Source organism: Ambystoma mexicanum, chromosome 1q, assembly GCF_040938575.1.
Source record: "Ambystoma mexicanum isolate Mex_15411 chromosome 1q, UKY_AmexF1_1, whole genome shotgun sequence".
In the NCBI taxonomy this organism is placed as follows: Eukaryota; Metazoa; Chordata; class Amphibia; order Caudata; family Ambystomatidae; genus Ambystoma; species Ambystoma mexicanum.
In genome coordinates, this window is record NC_090922.1 from 69254169 (window position 1) to 69278269 (window position 24101).

At 43.0% G+C, this 24101-nt stretch overlaps 1 protein-coding gene across 2 annotated transcripts in view; it reads right to left on the reverse strand.

The window, feature by feature from the left end:
- Positions 1-24101, reverse strand: part of TANGO6 (transport and golgi organization 6 homolog) — a 1470654-nt gene that overhangs the window by 996135 nt on the left and 450418 nt on the right. For both annotated transcript variants that reach the window (XM_069635546.1, XM_069635547.1), the window contains one exon: positions 19658-19770. In XM_069635546.1, coding sequence (XP_069491647.1) covers positions 19658-19770 — 113 coding nt within the window. The remainder of the gene's footprint in view (positions 1-19657; positions 19771-24101) is intronic.

Sequence of the window (24101 nt, forward strand, 5' to 3'; positions counted from 1 at the left end):
TTCAGGCAAGCTTGCCACTTCGTTATGTCTAGTGTAGGAGAGTGTCTGACGTCTGTGTACTAGACCTGGCTGGCAGAGTATACTCACCAGATGGGGTATTTCATGTATACCAACGCACCAAGTGCAATTCTAAAGTGATCTCTTATCCAGCATACAGAGAATATCCTAAACTGTGCGTAGTGAAATGTCTGAAAGCATATGAAGCAGTGACGGAACAGCTGACGACAGATAGAAAAGGAAAGTGGTTCATACCTATCTGTAAACCCCACAAGGCAGTGGTTGCTCTGACGCTTGCCCGACGCAGCGTTGGATGCTGACCCAGGAAAGGCCGGATACGGCTAGTTTTGGACCCCACTCAGAGGGACCATGGCCTCTAAGGCCTTTTAGGTTGGCATCAGGCTGGAAGATATTATGAAGATGGTGACCGGTCCGGTGAGTCAATCTGCATGGATTTTTATCTCCAACCTTTTGAACAGCCGGCATCGTTGATGGTGAGTAAGCTTTAAAACAGGCATAATTTGCTGACCTCTGGTCTTCACATAGAATTAATATTTTCCAGAATAACTTTCAGAAAAGTCTTGATTCTATTAAAGACACAGAGGCAAGCATAATTCCCACCCTATAGTGTTTTATCTCATCGCCATACATTATGTGTTGTACGCCAGTGTGTTGGTCTGATAAATTGATATATGTAGTTGTTGGGGCAAATTATTACCTCCCTAATGCCAGTCTCTCATCCGCAGGGGCAGAGGTAAATCCAGCTAAAACTGTGAAGTTCCAGCATCAAAGGGGATCGCAGTCCTGAGTTTGCAACCAGGTTTATAAAAGGAAGAGCCTGACCTTGCAGCGTTGAAAGGGGGAGAAGGAAAATAACAGCAGATTTGTGAAGGGTTGACTGGGCCGTGACTGGAAGGTTGATGTCACATGATCAGAGACCTGGCTAAGGACTTGCCAAGTCCTTTGGAAAATATAGTTCTGCTATGCTTGTCTCTCTTGGTCCATGTAAAGGTTTTACATTAAGACTTCAGCAGTCAAGCATCAGTTGAGAAGGTGTTTTGAAATGATGCTTGGCATAAATCTAGCTGATTGAGCTTCTAATAAAGAAAGAGAAGCATAATGCTCACCTCCGTGCCTTTAATAGAACCAACATATTTCTGAAAATTATTATGGAAATCTTCATTACCCCTTATGAGAGTCATACAACCCCTGGATTACATGTACAACAAGTGGAAAACTGGGTTTCTGTGGTTGCAGGAGAGCATAAGCGGTGTACACAGTCCTTGATAACCCACAGTTACGAGGTCACCTCAGTGAATCCAGGCAACACCGGACTGGTTTGTAGCAAGTTCAGTGCAATTTGTATTTACCTGAATGCCCATAATAGGCTGCCTACAAGCCAATATGAACGTCCTAGTTTCCATGAAAGATACAGAAGTGAGAGCTAATCTTTTTAAAACGTTATTAGTTGACGCATTTCCTGATGATGGAAGAATATCTCTGAACCACTAAGAAGGCCCCAGAGGTGAGATGAGAGTTCGGCAGGCTCATTCTTACTTGCACCTAATAACAGAGGAATACAGGAATTACAAGAGATTGAGGCTCAGACAGCAATTCGAAAGGCACAAGATTGCTGCGTACAAAAGGCAAATATTAACAAATCAAAAAGTGTCAAAGATAAAAGTGTACATACATCTGTTGGCTGATTTGTGACCCTTTTGCTACCAGGTGAATATAGAAAAAGAATATAGGGGAGGGAGTGTTGCAAGTAGTCGGCTGTAAAACCATGAGATCGGAGTACCAAATCACAATCATAGGATTCTGTGGAGTCGAAAGTCCCATCGTATCCATCTGATGCAAGGTCGTGGGATATTTGCTTAATTAACCTAAATCTCTCATGGTGGATCCTTAACTGGGGCCTCAGAGATGTGAATAGATGATGTACTATCATGAGTGACTTCACACACCCAAGGATCAGGGGGTACACACCATGAAATCACTCTTGCCCGTGAAAGTATCCTTACATCACTGCCTTCGTAAGTTCCACTAGTTGCTGTACCCCACAATTGACCCCGATTTAAATTCCAGTACTAAGACCAACACCCAGAAATGATTCCCATGTAAGAGTGAATGGTATCCAAGCATGGCCATATATTGATTGCCATTCATTTACACAATTCCAATTGTTGGAGCCGGAACGAACATATGGAAGAAGATGTTTTTGAGGCACTTCCTGAAGAGATTGGGTTTCAGGTTGCATGAAATTGGGAGAAAATTGCAATGTTTTGATTGATTGATTTATTTATTTATAAAGCGCTTTACACCAAGGCGCTGTACAATGGAACAACAAAACAGAGAGTAATAACAACAACAAGTATTTTGCGCTCAAGTATGAAATGGCTCATCTACATATAATCCTTTTGATTATTAGGCACATGGAGTCATGCAGGTGGTACGAGAAGGGCATTTGTAGAGGATGACCTGACACCCAAAACAATGAAGTCCTTTATATGCTGGTTAGATGACCTCCATCACACCGAGACCAACTAAATATCCACATTGTAGTTTTTCTTGACATGGATCTGTGATATTGCATTCCTTCCCATAGGCTAGAAGGTGCTACTGAGTGAAAGTGTGGGTGGAATACGAGGAGTCAAGAAACTAATGCAAAGCACCACAAGAGCAGTGAAGTCATGAGAACGCAATTGTGTGGTTTGGGCAAGTAAGTGCAGAAAAGGAGGTGCACTGGTTGTCCTATACAGAGTCATTGGCAGTAGCAAGGATGAGTTGTGGAGCCCCCATAAAGAAGGTAAGTGCTTGTTCATGATCTCACTACTGCAAACTAAACCATGGGAAGTTTCTCGACCCCTTGCTTTGACTAATCCCTGCACTGCATTTGGTCTGTGGCTGTGTGAATGCTGCAACTGGGAATGTGTGCCTTGCTGATAGGGTCTGGCTACTGCTCTCTACTGAGGGTTGTTGGGGAGTTTTCACGCTTCAGGGAAAGCTAACTAAATCTTAAGGCTTACATGTAGTGCATTCAGCTAATGCAAAACAAATGGCAATCATGTAGTCAAAGACAGAGGCAACAGATTCAAAGTTCAAACAAAAATGTATTCATTACCTTGTATGTCAGGATGCTGTAAGGCCTACCTTGCCCAATGATAAGGTGGGATTTCCTTACCTATGATATATGCCATTTATAATGCCTACAGAAACTAAGGGTGGTCCAAGTCAGTAAGTTCAACGTAAACATCTATCTGTGTCCAAAACCTATAATTGCCCTCACAACTAAACTATACAATGTGTAGGGATGTCAGCAACAAATTATATAGTGTTCCAAATTTAGTTCTGAGCTTCTTGTAGCTCTAAGCTTACTCTTGAACTTCCCATCCCCAAGTTCAAAGCAGTTCCACAAAGCTTTGGGGTTCCTTCCCCCCCTAAGAAGACAACACAGTTCCAAAATGGCCTCATGATTCCCTTTCCCAAGGCTATATCACAGTTCAATGGCCTCAGGGCTTCCTTCCCCAAAGCTATAACAGTTGCAAAATGGCTTCAGGATTCCTTTCCCCAAGGCAACAATTCTTTTAGCTTGCCAATGTACAATCAGCTCAAGTCTCTTTAAGTCTTACGACCAGTTCCAGGTCACTTACAGAATCCTTCAGGTTCAGTAGATTAAGATTGCTATCTATCCCATTCACTTGAGCAATCTTAACTATCAGTGAAGATTCTTTATCTGGACTTTCCTTGACTTTGCCAGAAAAGGTACTCTTGGTCTCGGCGCAGTTGTGGTACCACATGGTCCACCCATCACAGGTCACGCAACCGACAATCCTCGGTTTGTTGCCCACACAGATTTCTCTCATCACACCTGTGCTTTGGTTTGCATTCACTCTGAATTCTCCTTGCCAGTCTCTTGGCCTTGCCACAGTTTAATCTGCCACACACACCACTTTATGGTGCTCCCTCTCTTCCACCATCTTGGTTTCACAAACTTTATGAATGTTCATCACTGGCTTTTTACCTTATTGACCCTATTGGGAAGAGGACACCCACGGGCGAAACATTTCCCAATTCCCAATAATACCCCCCAACTCACTCTCCCTCAGCCTTCATGGGGTATTTCCAATCTCACCCTATCTTCCCCTCCCCATTTCCAGCAAATACTGGGATGAGGTGGATGCAAGAAGGATCAATGAAGATTACCCATTGAAACAACATGGGGAAAGTAAGGCAAAACTACTATAGAAAGTGCACAAGTTGTCCCACTAATAGAGTCAGGCAGGGTCAGGCATTTAATAATGACTACTAACACTTGACTTCAATTGACTGTTCAACTATAAAAGGTGTAGTTTTTCACAGGAGTGAGCGAGCTGGGGATGCTGTCCGGACTAGTGAGGCTAAGGAGTAGTGAGCAGCATGACCTGAAGTGTGAGAACGGAGTTCCGAGACGCTGGCCCTGTGTTGGTGAGGGGCTGCAACGTGGCTATGAAGCCATGCCTCCAAGGAGGCGGAGCAAGGCAGCCTGCATCCTGCTATTGGTGTCCATCAAAATGCTTGATCCCTTGGAACTGGTGCCTGTGCCAAGGATGCCTGAGGGGCAGGTGGTGAGACCCTGACCTCAACCCAGTCTATCCAGAGAAACCACTAAATGTGATGCTGCCCTATGAGTTTCGTGTCAGTGAGAGAGAAACTCAGAAGCGTGTGGTTGATTGGAGTAGAGCAGGAGAAAGACACAGTTTGTAAAGTGCCAATGTACGGAAAAGTGAAAGTTTGTAAAGAGGCATGAAGTGGAAAGCAGGAAGAAGTTTAAGAAAGCTGTGTAAGATAAGCAGAAAGAAGTAAAAGGTGCTAGCGGCACAGAGGGAAAGTAAAGACATTTAAAGAGTGTAAAAGTATGCAGAGACACAGGAAGAAAATTAACAGGTGCAAGTGTGCATGTTAAGGAAAGTATATAAAGTGTGCAGAGGAACAGGAAGAGAACGAATACAAGCAAGGGTGCATGTTGACCAGATGCAAGTGTGCACGTTAAAGCAACGAAAGTGTGCAAGAGGTACAATACCAGTAGAACAAAGCAAAGGAAGGTGCAAGAGTGCACGAGAAAGTAAAAGAAAAAAAAGAAGAAAGGGGTGCAGTAAGCACCTGAAGGTGAGGAGTTAAAAGGAAAGAGCAAGGAATAAAGAGAGGGGATAACTATCAGAGTGGTCATGCCCAGGAGAAGCAAAAACCTGGCATTTTCGAAAGCCTCGGATTGTACCCCACATGTGAAATGTGTATGAAAGAATTGAATATAAATGGAAAGGTACATCCTGTGAGATAACTGAAGGAGTCTCACCAGCTAATCCCCGGGGATCTGTCATTCAGGTGGCAAGAACACGGCCATCTCTTTTGGATCCAGTTCCTAGGGGTGGACCAGTGCGGGTGGATCACTTGAATGAGGGGTCTTCGGGGAGTGGAAGTGGGACACCGGAGGGTGAGATGCGGTATCCCCTTCCCTATAACACCTTTTGCCCATCCTACCAGGTAGGATACCTGGGAACTCAACCTCCGGCCCTTTTCCCAATACAATCACTTTCTCAAGGACAGCCCACCGTGAGCGACAACGGACTAACACCAGAGCTGTATACCTGACATGACATGTCCCAACGCCATGGTCAGGCAAGGTCAGGCAATTACGGATTATTACACATACCTGACTTCCATCACACTACCGCACACAAATAAAAGGCAGACCAAGCACACTCTGAGCGAGGCAAAACACATGAGGAGACAGCAGTTCCCAGATGGCAGTTTCATACAAAGAGAAAGACAGCGAGACCAGAGAGGGTCACATGGAGGGAAGAACTCTTGTACTCTAAAAAATGTTACTATCGTGAACCCTGGAACTGAAATAATCAAAGACCAGGAACAAAGGTTGAGCAATCCTGTGCAGTGTATTGGAGGTACCCGGGGCTCTCCCACATCGATAGCTCAGATGGGGAGGAGCAATTGCCACCGTGGTACTGTCCTTGGCTCCTACAATAAAGCAGCGTCAAAAGAGACAGCACAGCCGGTGAGTCGGGGAGACTGATACCAAACCAGGTTGTATTTTGAACCAAGGTTGCAAGCGTCAACTTTGTATAAAGAGAACAGTGTTTGAAGCATGGGCAATTAGCAACGCAAATGGGAAACTAACAAGAGTAATTGTACTTTGGGAGGTCAAGTCAAGATACCATATTCAGAGCGGTCCGGTGCCACGTGGGCGGTCATTCAAAGGTCTCCGTTTGGTATGCAACTGATGCTGAGTGAATTAATAGGACGGTTGAGATCGAAGTGGTCATGCAGCGGGTCAAGCTAAATCCTGTGCACATTCGAAATTCTTCGATCATATAAAGTACATCGCCCTTGGTCTGAGACTGGCTGAGGGAGGCTAATTGACTGGGATCTGATCCTGGCAGAGGGAACTCCAACCTGGAACTTTGGAGTTAAACTTTTTGCTTTGAAAGGATCTGTGCCCGGATGAGGGGGATCCCAGGTGAACACCCGAATTGTGTACATGTGAAGAATAAAGAGAAAAGAATGTTTATTTATCGTATTGTGCAGCAGGCCCGCTGAGTCAAGAGACTTACAAGAAGTAAAGAGACTTGAATACAGAAGGTCTTGAACTGTGGAAATTGAACTGCATCATCATGCCCCAGAAGCCAGAGTGTGTGCTTTGTTCGAATGACCCGCCTCGCCCCATGCTGCAAACATGGGTAAGGGAGGCAGAACATCCTGACATATCATTTTGTGAACACTTCTTTCTTTTTCATGAACATTACCCCACATTATTTGTAAATTAGGTGCAAGGATTGGCAATGGGTTTTTTAGTATAGGCCCTTTTTATTTGACAAAACTCCACTTGGACTGCAGTATTATTATTTGATGGTCGTAGCTTGCTCACATCTGTAGATTTAGGTTTAGATAGGCGTTTATCACTCCCTTGCGAAAGTTCACTAAACAACCTTGAACTGTGGTCACTTGTGTGTCTTATTGCCACCATGTGTTCCTTACCAGCCTGACAACTGAACTGGTGTCTGAATTCAAGAGGGGCTTGAGCTTGAGCGAAGGGAAGCCCTGAGAGGCCTAACAAAGTATTTCTTTTTGACAGCTGTGTTTGAATCCAAGAGAAGTGGAATACCTATTGGTATCGATGCTAAAGGAGTTATAGCTTGGGGAAGGGAACCCCAAGGAGCTTGGAAAGGAACTGTGTATATTTCTTGTTGATTTTGTTCTGGAACTTGGAAGAGCTAAAGCTTGGGGAAGGGAATCCCAAGGAACTTAAGTTATTTGAACTGCGACAATAACTACAGAGAAGGTCTGATGAACAGCCCTTTGTTGATTGAACTCATTTTTGTGAAGCAGGCTACCCCACACCTGGTGAAAAAGTGACCTGAAGCCAACCTTAGTTTTTTACTTTCTACTGAACCACTATTTTTCCTTTTTGAAGACTTCCTAACACATTTTTGTAAAGTGTCAGGGCAAGCATAGGTTTAGACACAGAAACTATTGTTTTCAACTCAGACATGGACGGCCCTTAGCAACATTAGTTAAGGGAATCATCCCTTTAGAGTAAGGGCCAGCTAGGCATTACACCAACCCAAGAACCTTGGTAAATAAAGGCTTTGAAACTAAACTAACATCTTTGAGTCTGTGTCTCTCTTGAATTCATGCCTGTCTCACAGTATCCATATTTTCCATTCATCTCTCAAATCTACCCATACACAACATAATCCCTTGGGATGCATTGTAAATAGCTGTGGAGCCACCCTAGAGTGCTATCAATATAAAACTCAAGAACGTTGGTAGGATCATTGAGTTGGGGCCAAAGGAATTGTCAGGGTACTGCATATGTTTGTAGGGTACCCACTCCTGCGTTTTCCTTCCCGTGGTTGCTCATCTGTTTGACAGCTTTCATCTTTCCGCCGAGGAGTGGCACTTCCTGTCAGTATTGCAAAGAAATTGTTTTTATTGTTACGGGACACACAATAGGTGATAATTAAATTGATATATGCACCAGAATAATATCACGAGGATGAGGATAGGAATCAAAATTCAACAAAAGTTGACCAGCCAGCGAGGCATCCATGATGTAAACAGTGTCAGCCAGTCATCTTCTTTAGCAATTCCTCCTTCCTTTCAATGTCCAGTGTCAACTGAGCCTTCTGCTTGATAGCTACAGTCAGGGTTCCATTGCCCGCATATTTGGGAGGGTCATAGGTGCAGCAGGAGCTCCCAATTTCCCTGCAGACTTCGCCCTCCATTGAGGTTATCAGGTTGAGCACCATGTGATTTTGAAGTGCTACAAGGCCAAGTGCAGGGAGCTCCTTGTGTACTGCGTTTAATACGTGCTCTATTGCATTTGAGAGTTACATCAAATTCCAGCGCAGCAGCTGTATCCATTTAGAGTTGGTGGCTAATTGTATTCCCGGTTCAAGTAATGAGGTGAAAAGGACTACTGTTTTGGTGAACAGGTAGTATTAGGGCGGCATCTTTTCTAATGCTTCATCAGCTTCCATTGAGAAGTAACCGGATCTCTTCTTTCTTTACACCCTAGGTTTGTCAAAATGTCCTACATTCATTGGGGGCTGGCCAAGGGACTGGGAATTTCCTTTTGGCGGTTTGACATGCTTCTCTGGAACGACCATGACTGGTGCATGAAGGGTGGCAAGAGAGCAGACTCCACTCCATGATAGTGGCAAGTAGTGGTAGACCCTACTAGCACATTGACAGAATTTCCATTATCGTGCCTGTGCCGTCGTTCAATGCTGGCATCTGATAAGTCGGTTGCAATTTGTGTTGACACCAACAGGCACACTGCCTTTGCCTCTGCAACAAAATGAAGAACGGATGAGTTCTGCCTCAAACCCCTGCTTTCACTTCCTTGTCGAACATGCTGTGGATAACTCTTTCCTTTGTCGCTTTTACCTAAAACCCACATCAGCTTTACTCACTACAGCCAGAGTTGAGGTTTCATGCTCTGTTACTTTCTCTATTGTCCCACACCTGGGGAAACCTGTAGGCAAGCAGTATTAGACCAATTATACCAAAGAGGGGCAGCAGGGTCCTAGGCGACCTTAATCAGGGAGTACAGGGATTGATCAAGGAAATCTTCTGCTCTACAAGAATGATGGGCACATTATAGGTAAGTTTACAGACCATGCTCACAACAGGGAAGGGGAAGAAGCTCTTGGACTCATGGAGCTATTTTTTTTTATTTGTACATGGTTATAAAAAAAACCTTTACAAAAAAAAAGAAAGAATGATAACATTTAAGCCCAAATTCATTTGTAAGTCTCAGGAAGATAGCTCAGGGGCAGCGTGCTCGCCTTGGAAGCAAGTTGATGCAGAGCAACACAGGTTCAATCCCCGGGTCTGCGCTTAGAAACCTCTGGGTATTAAGCATGTTATAAATAACCCATCATATCATAGCAATATGCATAAATAAAGCGAATTATAGATCAACATTTTTAAAAAGTCACATAGTAGCCAAGAAAAAGAAGAAAAGATTAGATAAACTAAGAGAGAAAGAGAAAAAAAGAAGGAATTTAAGAGAACATTATCAATAGCATATATGGAAATTACTTTCCCCCAAAGGAAAGGAAGACCAAAGAAAAGGAAAAATACAATTTTGTCCACCAAAGTCCAATAAAACAGATAAAGAAAGGACTCCTAAGAAAAAGAGACCAAATACTAGGCAACACTACTTTCAGGTAATGATGTCACTTCTTTCTAAAACCTATGTCATCCTTATTGTCATCGCTATCTCGTAACCAGAGATCAATCTATCCCAGAACATCTCTGTTAGTATTCCATCACTTCTATTCACAGATCTTTGGAACAAAGCTGTTCTTATGAGCCAAGTGCTTTCCCACGCCATCAGGAGATGTTTATGAGTTTGCTTTTCGGGGTTCGTACATATCGCACATAATTTCTGAGCAGACTCCCCCTTCCCCCAACTGGCCAGAATCTCTCCCGTGTGAAACAAATTCAACTGAATTCTAAGGACATTTTTCCTAACCTTCCAATCAGGGAATTTCACGAGGTATTTTGAGAGGCTCCCAAGTTGCTTATCAACTGTTAAGAATATATTTGATAGGACTGAGCTGCACATATTATTAATGGTTACAATCCAGTCCATCCGTTCTATTGCTCTTTTGGCTTTTACCGGATTAACTATCAGCGTCTCAAGATCAGTATCTGCCCTCGCAAAGATCTCCCCCACCCGTGACTCCAAATGAGATTATATCAATGATTTCGAATGCTCCAAGTGGGCCTTGATATCTGCGTACAATGTTTGTTGGTGTGCTGTCTTGATCAACCGAACGAGGGAAACCAATTTCCAGTCTGCCTGGGATCTCAGGGATTTTAGCCCGAACACAAATCTCTAGAAGGAGGTTGAAAGGCTCTTTGGCAATCCAAGAACCCTCTTCGATATTAGACCCTCCAGTTTTTTGCCAAATTGCCAATTGATTTTCCAAAGTAGGGGTTTAGCCTCTAACCCATAAAGAATCACTGGGACAACCTTGGCCACATAGTATTTAATCAGGGGGATCAATGAGAATTTGCAGTACTTAACCCTTTAAGTGCCATGGGTTTTTCCCTCCAGTGCCAAAACCTTTTTTGCTGGTTTCGGTATGTCGCCATTCAAAAACATTTCTGTTACATGAGATATCTCGGCTAAATTTTGACCCTTTTTTTCCCACATGCAGGCGGTCGTAACACCACCTAGTAATCCTAGGTTGCTGTAGGGGGTGAGAAAAAACAACCAAAAAGGGCGAAAACGTTGTGTTTTTTCAGGAAATGCCAATAAAATGATGTCCTTGTAAGAGCTAGGAACAAATTGTTTGCTCTGCTGAATTCCCCAATTTCCTGGCTTTCAAGAACAGGTTGAGTGGAAACGAAAAAAAAATATTTTGATGTGGTTATCAACCGTTTTGTGAGAGGTAGGCGATTTTGGCCATTTTTGCCAATTGGACATGCGTGGACGGAATGGAAGAAAAGGGTACGAAAGCCGAATTGGAGAGGCATACATTTCTGAAAAGTAGACAAAATTCCAAGTTTAGGAAAGGGTGATTTGTGCAGGTCGGACAAAAACTAGGTAGGGGAAAATGCCATAGTTTGGCGAAAAAGCGGGAAAATGACTGAAAAAAAAGGTATGTGTTGGACATGGTTGGCTTGGTACGGCAATGGCTTCTATGAATTTTGAGAAAAACAATGCTCCGCTACATTCCCCCGACACTTGCAGTTAGGAAAGCAGACATTTTTTGTAGTGTTTCACAAATCAAGCAATACCACAAGCCAAACACCGAGCCATAGTACACAGGAGTTTTATGCTTACAGCCTGAACAGACGTACTTAGCATGTGTAAATCAGGAAAACCAATGTGGTGAGGAACGGCAAGCATACATTTTTTTGAAAGAGCACATGCAGACCTTTTCACAGATAGGTAACTTGTACAGGTTGCAAAAGTGTATGGTGCCTAAAGCAGCGACGAAATGTACGGCACATTTGGGAAATTAAAGGGTTGTGTGACAAAGGGCAAGCAAATGTGTCGAAACGTTATGAAAACCACACAAACACAACAAATGTCATACCTTCCCGCGTTCCCACATGTGTCCTGATGAAAACGGTACCTCACATATGTGGGTGCACCTACCTGGGCGCCAAGGGGAAAGCCTAAACACCCCTGACCTCAAGTCTTTTCCAATTGCTGAATTTCATGATTTATTCAGATGGGCACACCATACAGATATGGGCCTAGGGTGTCCAAGCCACCAAGGAAAACAGGGAATCCCATGCATTTCCAGGACATCCGTGGGAATCTGCAGAGGTCTGACTTGCGCAAATCGGACCAGAATGTATTACCCAGAAACCCCGGCAAAGTCCGAAATGTGGCAAAAAAAAACCCAATTTCCACACATTTCACTCAGCTCACCCACCGAACATGCTGCCAACACCACATGGCCTATCGTCCTGCATTCCCACAGGTGTCTTGATGAAAACAATACCTCACATATGTGGGTGCACCTACCTGGGCGCCAAGGGGAAAGCCTAAACACCCCTAACCCCAAGTCTTTCCCGACAGCTGAAATCGAGGCAGGAGGGAGAAGGGCGCTCACCTTCTCTCTTCACCGCGGCAGCCCAAAATGGCTGCTGCGGTGAAATTGCTTTCACGCCAGCGTGCATAACGCACGCCAATGTGAAATTGAAGGTAATCCAGCCCCCTGGCAGTGATGGGGGACCTCCCCCTCACACAGCCCGGGGGTTGGATTACGGTTTTGAGCGATCCCTGCTTTGCAGGTATCGCTCAAAACAAGGTGCCAAAAAGGACGAGCACTGATATCCTTGGTACTACGGAGATAATGTCAAGAGACAAGATATCTCGTCTTTGGTACTTAAGGGGTTAAAGAAAACCTTTTTCATTTGAGGAATCAACTGCAGGATTTTTCCATTTACGTCAATTTCCACCCTGCCCATCGAAGGTGATGCATAGACCAAATATCCCAAATAGACAACTTCCTTCATTCTTGGTATAATTTGGCCTTCCAATAAGCATTGAGAGTAGTGGACCCTCTTTCTTGCGTTTCTGAAAATAACTTTTTGATTTGTCTGTGTTAATGGAAAGTCCTATCAATTTGGCATATTCCCCTAACTTGTTCAAGAGGCGTTGCAATCCCACTGCAGTTTTATCCAGCAAGACTAGATCATTAGCATAGGCCAGCCAGTAGATCTTATTACCGGGCTGGCCAACTCTGATGATTCTAGAAATGTGCTCATGTCTGATAAATACATATTGAAAAAAGACCATTGAGTCTCACTCTTACTGTAGTGTCATTGTGCAATTCTACTAATGTTGCCAAGATGTGTTCAAGGATTCCCCAGTTTGCTAACTTGTTCCAGAGGCGATCCCTATTTACCAGGTCAAAAGCTTTTAAGGTCTAACCAAGCCCCATACAGTGGCGAATCTCCCTTTCTCCTAGCTTTATCGCTGATTATTTTTAAGGTTAACACGTTCAGGGCTGTCGATAAGTGGTCGAGAATTTCGACAGAATCTGTGCACCATGCGCCTAGCTTTCCAGATCTTTTAGCACTAGTTTCATGAACAGTTTGCTCTCAATATCAAGGAGAGCAATAGGGCGTTAATTCGCCAGCTTTTGCCTATCGCCCCCCCTTGAAAATTGGGATAACTATCGCAGTTTTACACGATGGAGGGAACTTTTGCATCTAAAGGGTCTCTCTAAAGAACCGGTTTAACAAACCAGACCATAGGGCTACATCATTCTTTAGGACTTGATTTGCAAGTCCATTCGGGCCTGCGGCTCTAGAAGATGATGATTTGATTATCAGAGCCGTAATATCTTGTTCATCAAACTTCAAATGCCAGTGGCCATCTGGCCCTTTAATTTGGGACTTACTATGGGGATTCTCAAAGTGCTGTGTAAGGTATTCAATCCACCTGCTCCGACACTAGATTACATTTTGCACTACTGGGTTGTGATTCTAGTTGGCTAATAATTGACCAAAAGTTTCTCGAGTTGTTTTTACTTACTATGTTCAACATTAGCTCCCCATCTCGTTGAAGGCATATCATTTGGGACCCAATGACCAATATCTATATTTGCCTGTTAGTTTCTTGGCCTCAAGACTATGGGACTCGGAGCTCAGATGTAGTCTCTTCAACTTTCTTAATTTTTGCCCAAGGGATCTTTTTTATCTCCCAGGTTTCTTCATCAAATGAGTGACAATGTGAAATATTCCCCGGCTTTTACTGAACTTAGTGGAATGATGGATCAGATCAATTTTACACATTTTTCCGGCTGGCAATTTTCTGATTGGGTCTTCGCAAATATTCTTAATAGTTTGTTTAGGTCTTGACCTTCAGATTTATATTTAGACAGTCTTAATTTGCCTTTCCTTAATGTTGTTTCCTGTATCTGTCTGTCGCTCACTAGGATGGACATGTCCGAAAACACCAACTCTAGGCGGGCATGATCACTACCGCCTCCATGTTTGATTTTCAGCAGGGAACAACCTGAAAATAGGGCTGATGAACAGAAAAGACTAGATTGTGGAACATGACTTTCCGTGCTGCCAAGTTGGTGCTGATGCGACAGCCCCCACAACCGACCCATTTGTCATATTTAGACCCCACTCCTTCAGAAACTCCACCCACCTCCTTCCCTTGACAGACAATCTTTGTGATCTTTTTAACTCGTTCTCTTTTGTCATTTGGACGCACTGGGTGTTCAAGTCACCGGCAAATATTATGTGGTGCCCCTGATTTCTAACTTGAACTTTTCTAACAAGAAGGAAAGTATCATCAAAAAGGCTTGCTGTTCAATCCAGGTGGGTTCCAATAAGCATTAATAACAATGAGTTGGAAATCTGGCTTGTTTGATCTTAGTATGACTTTGCAGGCCTGCATACCCATATTATTAAAGAGAAGTTCTGAATCTTTAATTGATGAGTTCCTAAATGCCGTCAGTAATCCCCCTGATTGCATGCCTTTGGCTTTCTGTTGCACAGGTTGGGTGTGTAAAGTAAAGCCCTCAATTTGTAATGAATTAACAAGCCAGGCTTCCTGGAAGAGTATAATATCATTCTTACCAAATAGTTTTTCTCTCATCTGCTTAGATTTAAAGGTGCTGGAACCCTGCGTGTTCCAACTTACCAGCCAACATTCATTTTGCCTAAAGGGATTGTACTCCCACCCCCAGTTTCTGGAGAACTTGGCTCAGAATTTCTGGGAGAAAGGTTAAGACATTTTCCTGTTGGTCTCCACGTTTATCCTTTCTATTTCCATCATTTTGGGTGTCCCTCAGAGTTGAAGTTGTGCCGAGTTCTCCAAATTAGGTGGGCCCCATTCTAATCGCCCTCCACATTCCACCTCCTCTGGCAAAGAAGAGAATACTTTCAAACTTTTTTTCTCAAGACCTCTTGCGGCGCCCCAGATCGCCTTTAAATCTTTTTTGGTTGTGAGGCCTACTTCAGCTACAAAAGCATTTTGGACAATGGGGAAGCGTACAAGTTCTATCTCCTCTGTTGAAAAAAGGTATAAGTTCAACACTTTTTTGAAGTGTGATAAAATCGCACTTCTACTCAGGGACTTGTATTTTGAGTTTCTTGCTGAGATCTTGAACCAGATTCTCGGGACAGCGAAAGCCAATGTCTCATCTTCTTTGCTCTTCTCAGAGGATATTTCATTTCCCATGACTTGTTGTTTGATGATGTTAGGACCTTTTAGAGTAACAATCTCAATCGACTTTCCAATGCCATTACTCTTCCCCGCAATGACAGATTGCTTCCCTTACCAATTTTACTGGACATCACAAGTTTTGGCTGGCAACGAAGCAAACATATTTGCTTCTTTCACTTGTTTCATGGAAATTGGTGCTAACTTTGTATTTTCCAGTTGTCGTCGATGGTTAGCAGGCTCAGCGATTTTACTAGCGTTTTGTGGAGGGCTCTTCTTTTTTTAAGAAGATTGGGGCCCATGGCTGCCCTGAAACAGAGGGAACTAGCTGACCTGGAATTGTTTTTCTTCTACTGGTCCTGGTCTGTTTTGTTGACCTTCTTCCTTTCTTGACTCGGCCAATTGTCCGGTCCTATTATATTTGGTTCTCATGAGTCTATCTGGAGCCCTACACTAACACTTACAATCTCAAGTGCTTGGTTTGATGATTCTGTTGGAACTTTCCTTATTTTCTTTTGAAATTTTTCAGATTTTTCCAGTCTAGGTTCATTCAGGATTACCTCTGTCCCCTCGTTAGTTTCAGAGTTTATGAGATTAGCTTTCGGTTTGCCAGCTATCGAGTCCTCCCTGGATGGCATCAAATAGCTTTAAAAAAAAGAATCTCTGAGTTCTTAATTTCTTCTGGCATTTGTTCTTTTTTGTTTACCGGTGAGGACATTTTTGGTCTCTTTTTCCTTACCTCTCTTCTCTTTAATCTCCTTCTTTGATTGTTCTGTTGTCCTGCCTCTATCCACTTTGGGTCTCCTTCCTCCGAATCCGGATGTTTTCTTCTCTGGTGGATTCTGCTGTGGATCTGCCACCACATAAACGTCTCCTTCTGAAACATGTGCTAGCCTTCTGAATTGTTCCAAGATTGATTCTGAGAGGGGTGAATCATCAAATGGATAATTCACCTGCTCCTCCCTCCCTTCTTCTTCGACCCTTTCTATTGGGATCCTTGACGGATTCAATTGGTTTGAGAGCTCTTGCATCAATCGACCAATACCTTCATCCTCCATCTCCTGAAGTGAACCTTGTATTGCTGAAATAGATAGGCCCTGTTTTGCAACTTCAAATCTTATGTCTTTTATGGTCGCGATTATTATTGAATTTATGGCCTTACTGATCCCTACCAAAGATGATTCACAGTTGGCTGTTTCTTTGTGAGTTTAAAGTCCCAGCTTGGGATTGCACGTCCAATTTTAATAAGTCAAAGACAGTGACTAACGAATTCAGCATGAAGTTCAGAGCTGATAATGTTGCTTGTTTGCTTGAAGGGTTTCACAGTTCCCAGGTGCCTTTGATGATACATTTTTCTCTGTTGAGTTTTCTTCTCTGGACTCCTCCTTTAATGTATGATGAAACTGTGTACAGGGGGCCTTCTTTGATAGGTCCTTACTTTTCATTGGTTCACTGCCCATTCTGCTTTTGCTCATAACTGTTCCTCCCCTGGAGGAATCGGGTCCCAATACCAATTCTCCCACAAGATTGTTCATGCTTCTATGCCTTTTTCTCCCAAAGTGATCCTCAATTATTTTTTGCATTTTCGTAGTGGTTACTGTATATTCTAGCCCTTGTTTCCATAAGAGGGTTGTTTCTGAATAGCCTTTGTTAGTTATTCCTGCTTGAAGGGTATGATGGGGTGGATGCACATGTACTTGAGCATTGATCCTTAAGATCGAATTATATGAGGGATGGTCTATAGTGGTTGCTGAGGCCCACACTCCGAAACATCTGGAGCTTTCACAAATGACCCATCCCACTTCGGGGATTTGATGTCATCTGCCAGGATCCCACGGCGCAAATTATGCTTCATTACTCCTACCCCTTTAAAGCACCTCTCAAAAGAGAAAGTAAAATCGGGCAAAATAGACAGTAGAGCCGAATTGTTTGAAAATTAACGCCTTGAAAAAGCAACAGGTTTTATGTTTGTGTTTATTTGATTGTGGCAAATACGTAATTTGGAGCAGTCCAGGGAGTAATACATGTCAGTATTGATCACCTGACCTACCCCCTTTTCACTGACCGCATTTGTTCCTTCTTTAAGCACTTCCTTGCATTTGGTACGTTTTTTAAAGTTATTCTTGCCTCGTTCTACTTACGCAAAATAATTGGCTATGAAGGGCACTAAAAGGTGCTGCAGCTTTGTACAGTTATGCCCCTCAAAAATGTGCCTGCAAAAAAAGGAATGAAAGCACAGCCAGTTGTTCTAGCATTCGTAATAGGCGGACCAACGGCTTACTTACAACAAGGTGTCGCCACGGAAGCAGTTATAGCAAGCAAGGCGCATTTCCTTATAGCAGATGACGTCGGAGTCTCGGTTTTGACCGACCAGTTGATTATACACAGTCACTAGTTTTACCATGATCTTTCTTCGTCTTTGTCCCCCTAAGACTGGGGGTGCTGTAGTGTTGACGTCAGTGAAGTGCTAGTCCTGCGCTCTCCTGCAAACTCTGAAGACCCAAAGACTCTACGTCCGACTCCGCGACGGGACTCAGATTTTGGATGGGCCTCCTCTTCCTCCCAGCACCAGAGAGCAAAAGAGGACTGGCCTTCAGCACTCTCACACAGCAAAACGGGTAGTGAGGAGACAAATGAGTAGACCCAAGGTCTCTACGTCAGTCTCTGCGGCCGCTCCACGGCCGGACTCGGGTTTTGGATGGGCCTCCTCTTCCTCCCAGCACCAGAGAGCAAAAGAGGACTGGCCCTTCAGCACTCTCACACAGCAAAACGGGTAGTGAATGAGACAAATGAGTAGACCCAAAGTCTCTACGTCAGTCTCTGCGGCCGCTCCACGGCCGGACTCGGGTTTTGTATGGGCCTCCTAGTCCTCTCAGCACCAGACAGCAAAAGAGGACTGGCCTTCAGCACTCTCACACAGCAAAACAGGTAGTGAATGAGTCAAATGAGTAGACCCAAAGACTCTACACGTCTGACTACACCTAGGGGCTATTTTCAAAACCATGGCAGAAAACAGTACTCAGACCCTGTTGGGGACATCATGATAGACACTGGCAGAGATCAGCACTAGAGCAGGCGATCTTAGAACCTGCAGAAAGCCATATCCTGGAAACTGCTGAAAACCAAACCCAGAGAGTGAGAAAACAGCAAAGAGCCAGAGAGCCTTTTGGGGGCGAGAACCCAGAAACCAGACCCCAAGAAAGAGGAATGAAGGAAGGAAGGCAATGTACAAGGCGCCCCCCTGGGGGCTATACTATGGTCACTGACAGAGCCATGATATAAGGCCAATAGTAGTCTACTAAGCATTGCACCTGAGAGTCTGGCGAACTGTAGATCAACTGGGAGTGAGCACCCAAATCGTGCCAAGTGTTACATTACTTGGGAAACCACAAGACCAAAAGGAAGTCTTGTGAGCTGTCCTGCAAGACCGGCCAAATATCTTCAGAGAAGTATTGGGCCATGCAAAGGGAGCAACAGACCAAAGTACTTTGGTCTAGGAAGCCGACCCTGGGCTGCCGGGTTATAACACAGCCAAGACAATGACCAGAAGGCAAGGGAGAAGAAATATATGCTGATAGGACTGTCACAATAATACCCTAGGATAAGGGGGATTGGAATCCTTGCTGGTAGGCATGTGTAGAGCAATGTGTCAAAGAAAACCAGGAAGGCGGCTTGTTGGACTGAAGTAAACAAGTAAGCAGGGGGACTTGGAACTATGTGTATTAGATCAGGGAACCCTGCCACAGGCAGCTAATCCCTTATACCATTTGAGTTATCCATCCTGACACTTTCGGAACAGTGGTCCCTAATTCAGCTGAAGTTTTAAAGCTTAGACATCTAGTCTTCACCAGATACCTTGCCTAAAAGCATATTGGCCCAAAGGGCAGACGAGGGAGCCTATCCAAGTGACAGACCTTTCACTTCAGGAGTACTGGGGAAGCCCAGAAAACCTTTCAGGTTAAGAAAGCCCCACACTTCGAGTTTCATCCAACACTGAGCACTGTCTGGTCCGTCTAAGCCCCATTGGCTATCCTGTTTTGGTTACTGAAAGATGCTTCACCTGAAGAAGTGTTTCCATCTCAACCTGCTTTTTTTCATTAATGAAGATGTTACATTTTTCTGTTGGTCTTGTGTGTGTTTTTGGTCAATTTGTTGGTGAAGTCATGTCTTGTGTGTGCAGTGTTTTAGGACGTCAAGTCAGGTGGACTGCACATATGCTCTCTCAGGTTATGGTGTCCAAGTTGGTTACGTTTTTACATTTTACAAACTTGTGATGGAGGTGAATGTCATTATTTGGGCAAGCAAAGATAAGCTTTACACCAGAAGGAGTAAAACGACAGTTCCTTATCAAATCATGTCCAGTGCAGTTTGTGGGACTTTGTATTTTATTTTATCTTTAAAAGGTTACATTCATAGTACTTATTGGCTCATGCCTCTCTTTCTTACCTTAAATGTGACGCATTCTGTTTGGTGAAACAATACAGGGAGAAAATGGCTCCAAGAACCCTCTTCAGTGATTCCAGCAAAATTGCGATGGGTGTGTTCCCTACAACATAGACCTATGACAAACAGAGAAATTACCAAATGAATCAAAGAATGCCCGACTGCACTATCTCCAAATGTGAAGAATAAAATTAACATGTAGTGTAACAGAACCATCTACAAAAATGAACTTCCTTTACTCAACCATATATAGCCACTACACAGACTTTATTCACTCCCCCACAAAGCTGCATCAATGCTGAAATATACATGTTTAAATACATGACACCCCTTTAGCTCTACTGTGCATCCACTGACCCCAAATGGAACCAGAACCCCACAATTCCAGTCATTGGACTCCACATTTTACACAATCACCAAATGCAATAAGATCATGTTTGAAGCAAAACTTAATAGTTACTCACAGGAGTAACTTTACCTATTCCCAGCCCTACAGACAAGCTGTGTGCCGGCCATTTTTACCCCTTCAAAACAGGCAGATATACTCTTAACAAAAAATGGGAAACAACAAATATGACACAGGAGCATGCATCCCTTGCTTCCCCCTGTACACATTTTTATGAATATGTACAGATCAGCATTACCACTACAACAGTACCAAAGGAAGGAGATCTAATGAACATTTTTATGAAAAAAGCATCTTTTCAGTTGTATGAATTGCTAGGTTCAAATTAGTATGGATTATAAAAAGATTTGCTTTAGACTAAAATGTGCATTTACCTACCTACAAAACACTACCTTTGAGGTTGGGTGTAACTTTTTTACACCCACAAAAAAATCATTGTACACCAAACTTTAAAAAGAAAAGAAAACATATAGTTTTAACTATTTTTTTTAGTCAGGTTGCGTGGGCACGTTGCACTTTAAAAATTATATGCCAGACTCCATTTTAGGCACTAACCTCATATTACTATGCACTAGTCTTAGTGACATAGTTACACTATTGTAACTTGCATCTACAAATTGGTATATGCGGTTTACCGGTCACGTTGAGTAGAGTCGGCAGGTCCATTTGCATAGCATTACTTGCACAGTACTGACAATCTTTGCCAATACATTCATAGTCATATTACATGACATGCTGCTTGGCACTTGCACTTTTAAACAACCGGCCAGACCCGATTCAGAAATCACATCAAACGTTCCTCGGTACATTAGAAGGAATAAAGATGGACCAAAATTTCAGTGGGCAGTGTCTGTAGGGTTTTGTAGAGGCTAATTGATTACTAACGGAAATAATCCAATGCACCCTAGTGTGGAGAACGTCACAGTCGGTCAAATCCAGGCTGCATGTGCTTGGGTCAACTCCCCAAAGTGATGTTTGTCATTGTTTTATGTAGGTTATACCATAGAGAGAAACGTGAAGAGTATTGAGATAAGAGACCCCAGCCCTAAGTGTAATGCTGTTATTGAAACAAGATCCCAGAAGGTCAGTTGAATAGTTAAATTTGTTAGAGCACTAAAGCTTGATTTTAGTCACACCTCAAACATTAAAACATAGATTATGATCTTTGTTTTCAGAAATACAGATGAAACTGAATAATTGCATCAACTATATGTCAGTGTTGAATAAGCCCTGATGAAGGATGTCATATCCGAAATGCGTCGGCTAAAAATGAATTCTGACGGAGAACACTTATGGTCACACTTGTGTATCTAGGGAAAGGAATCTGGTTGTCTTAGAACACATAAAAAAATAACGTTTGATGCATTATTTTAAGAAAACTGCTTACTCTTTATTAATTTTGATTGTAACTTCTTGATGGTGATTTGGAACAATCAACATTGAAAGTACTGTTTGGTAGTATGTTGTGAATTCAAGTAAACATTATTTCAAGAAGATTTGGATAACTGTTGAACTGTTTCTTGGACCGGTACAACTGAGGAAATCTCGGACCATGAAAGTTGTTGAATAATTATAATGTATGTTATCTGTGTTCATATAACCCATTAAAACTAGGAAGCCTTTGTTGGCCCGATTAGAGTGCATAGGGGTTGCCGGTTGGAAACGACAGGTTGTATGAGTGCATCACATTTATGCATCTGTTCACATGTATATGTTGTTATTTTTCAGTTTAGCATATGGTAAGAAGAAGTGCATAGCATTCCTTTGCCCAGCATATATTTGCACTGCATATTGCACCTTAGTTAATCTGTGACTTACAGTGTATAGGTCAGAACGCAAGAGACCGCCGACATAACAAGTATGACTATTCGAGTGAATCCTTATTTGGAATATTTGCACAGCACATTGCACCTCATCTAATCTGTGACCTATATTGCACAGATTAGAAGTGAACTAATTATCGGTATCACTGATAGTTAGTACTACCTAGATTTCCATTGCATTTTACTGGCATGAATGATCGAAATTAGACACTGATGTAGGACTACTTGTATGGCAGATCTACGTTCATCTCTCCCTCTATTTCTAAACGTCCTCCTTCCCTCCTGTGCACCTTATTTAACGTGTGAGCAGCCCAGCAAATCTTGTGACCAAGCAACTAGTTGTTGCGAAACGCGTCTTCTTTGCCGCCACAGCCCCTATTTGTTACTTTGAGGAGCTGCTTGGATATTTTAATTCTTATTTTTGAATAAAACTGACATTTTTGTACCCTTTATTGTGGATGCTGGTGTTTCCTGATTCTGATGATTATTCATCGTTGCCGAGAAATGTGCCTGTGTGATTACACTGGCTCAACTTGGGCAGAATTTGAAAGGGGTTCTGTCCATAGTGAAATGAAATGGCAGCTAGGAGAGAAAAATTTATGAAAAGGGGTAAATGCATTATCCAATGTCCTTCGCCCTCTCTCCTTACTGTTAAGGCCGGAGCGGCCCTCCAAGGCCAAAAGGATCTGTCGATGGAAGTCTTATTCAATGGTCATTCTCTTCACCGCTGTCGAAGATGTTAACGATAGCCGGTGATAGAAAAGTAGAAAGGATAGGAAGAGTAAACAAACTATTTTGATTAATCAATGGCGTTCTGCCGAAATCAGAACTCTGAGATTTAGCCTCCGTCTACAATGGCGGAAAAAAACAATCTGAGGGACCTCGGCGCATGAAGGTCCATGGGTACAGCGAACATCGCGCTAGGGATAGTATTACTGGCACGCCCTGTCGACGTCCCTTTTTGAATTTTGAAAACAACTGTAATACTCTCCAGCTTCCACTATATAATTGGCCTATGCATAGCATGTGATCTAAGCAGATTCCACATCCTCAGAAATACACACACACACACACACACACACACGAAAGTTAGGGTGGATTTAAAAAGGTTTGAAAAAAAACCTTTCACCTGAAATGTGAAAATATGAAAGTCCATTTGAGCCAAGAAGTCACATTCCACAACGCCACCTAGTAGCCATCGCTCGAAGTTCACCTTCAGTTCTGAGCCACAACAGCAAGGCATTGTGGGTATGCAAATTAGCTCAAATGCAAAGCTTTTTCTCCAGGAAGACAAAGACAATTTCCTGGAGAAAAAGGTTGCATTTGAGCTAATTTGCATACCCACAATGCCTTGCTATTGTGGCTCTGACCTGGAGTTGAACTTCTAGCGATGGCTACTAGGTGGCGTTGTGGCATGTGAGACTTGGCTCAAATGGATTATATATATTATATATATTTATATATATAGATAGATATATACAATGTTAGTTAAAGTTGAGAAGAATGATTGCAAAAAAAACCTTGAAATTCAGCAGATAAGGGAATGCATGGCCAACTTAACTCAGCACGTTCCTGTTGATGTCCTGCATACTGCTATTTCCCCCATCATTCCCTTCTCTTATAATATGTTTGTGCTCATGGGCTTTGCAACAGGAACGCGCCAAGTTAGCTGGTTATGAATTCCCTCATCCACTGAAATTCAAAGGTTTTGTTGTGATAAATCTTCTCAACTTAACTAAACTTAAAGGTTTTACGGGGCATTAGCCATGGCCTTCGGCCGTGGTCACTATACATGTATTTTAGGACCATCAGACAGGGCCTTTTGGATGTGCCCAATGTATGTTTTAAAACACTAACGGGCCACTAGCCATGGCCTTACACCGTAGCAAGCGGCCACGGCCTTCGGCCATGACCATTATAAATGTCTTTTCAGTCAACTAGCCTGGATTTTTGGGCCAATTGCCTGGGCCTTCAGCCATGGCCAATGTCCACAGGCTCCGGCCATGACGATTATACATTTATTTTCAGCACTCTGTATCTTTTAAAACACTTCAAGCCCACCCGCCATGTCCTCTTTCCACCCCCCACCTCGCTGTAGCTGTTCACATATTTTTTTTAAAAAAAGAGATAAAGAAAAAAGTAACTTTATCCCCGTAACCGTGCCTATAATAGCAATGATCTACAGATGGCCCTGGTTATCTGAAATCCTCCAATAACT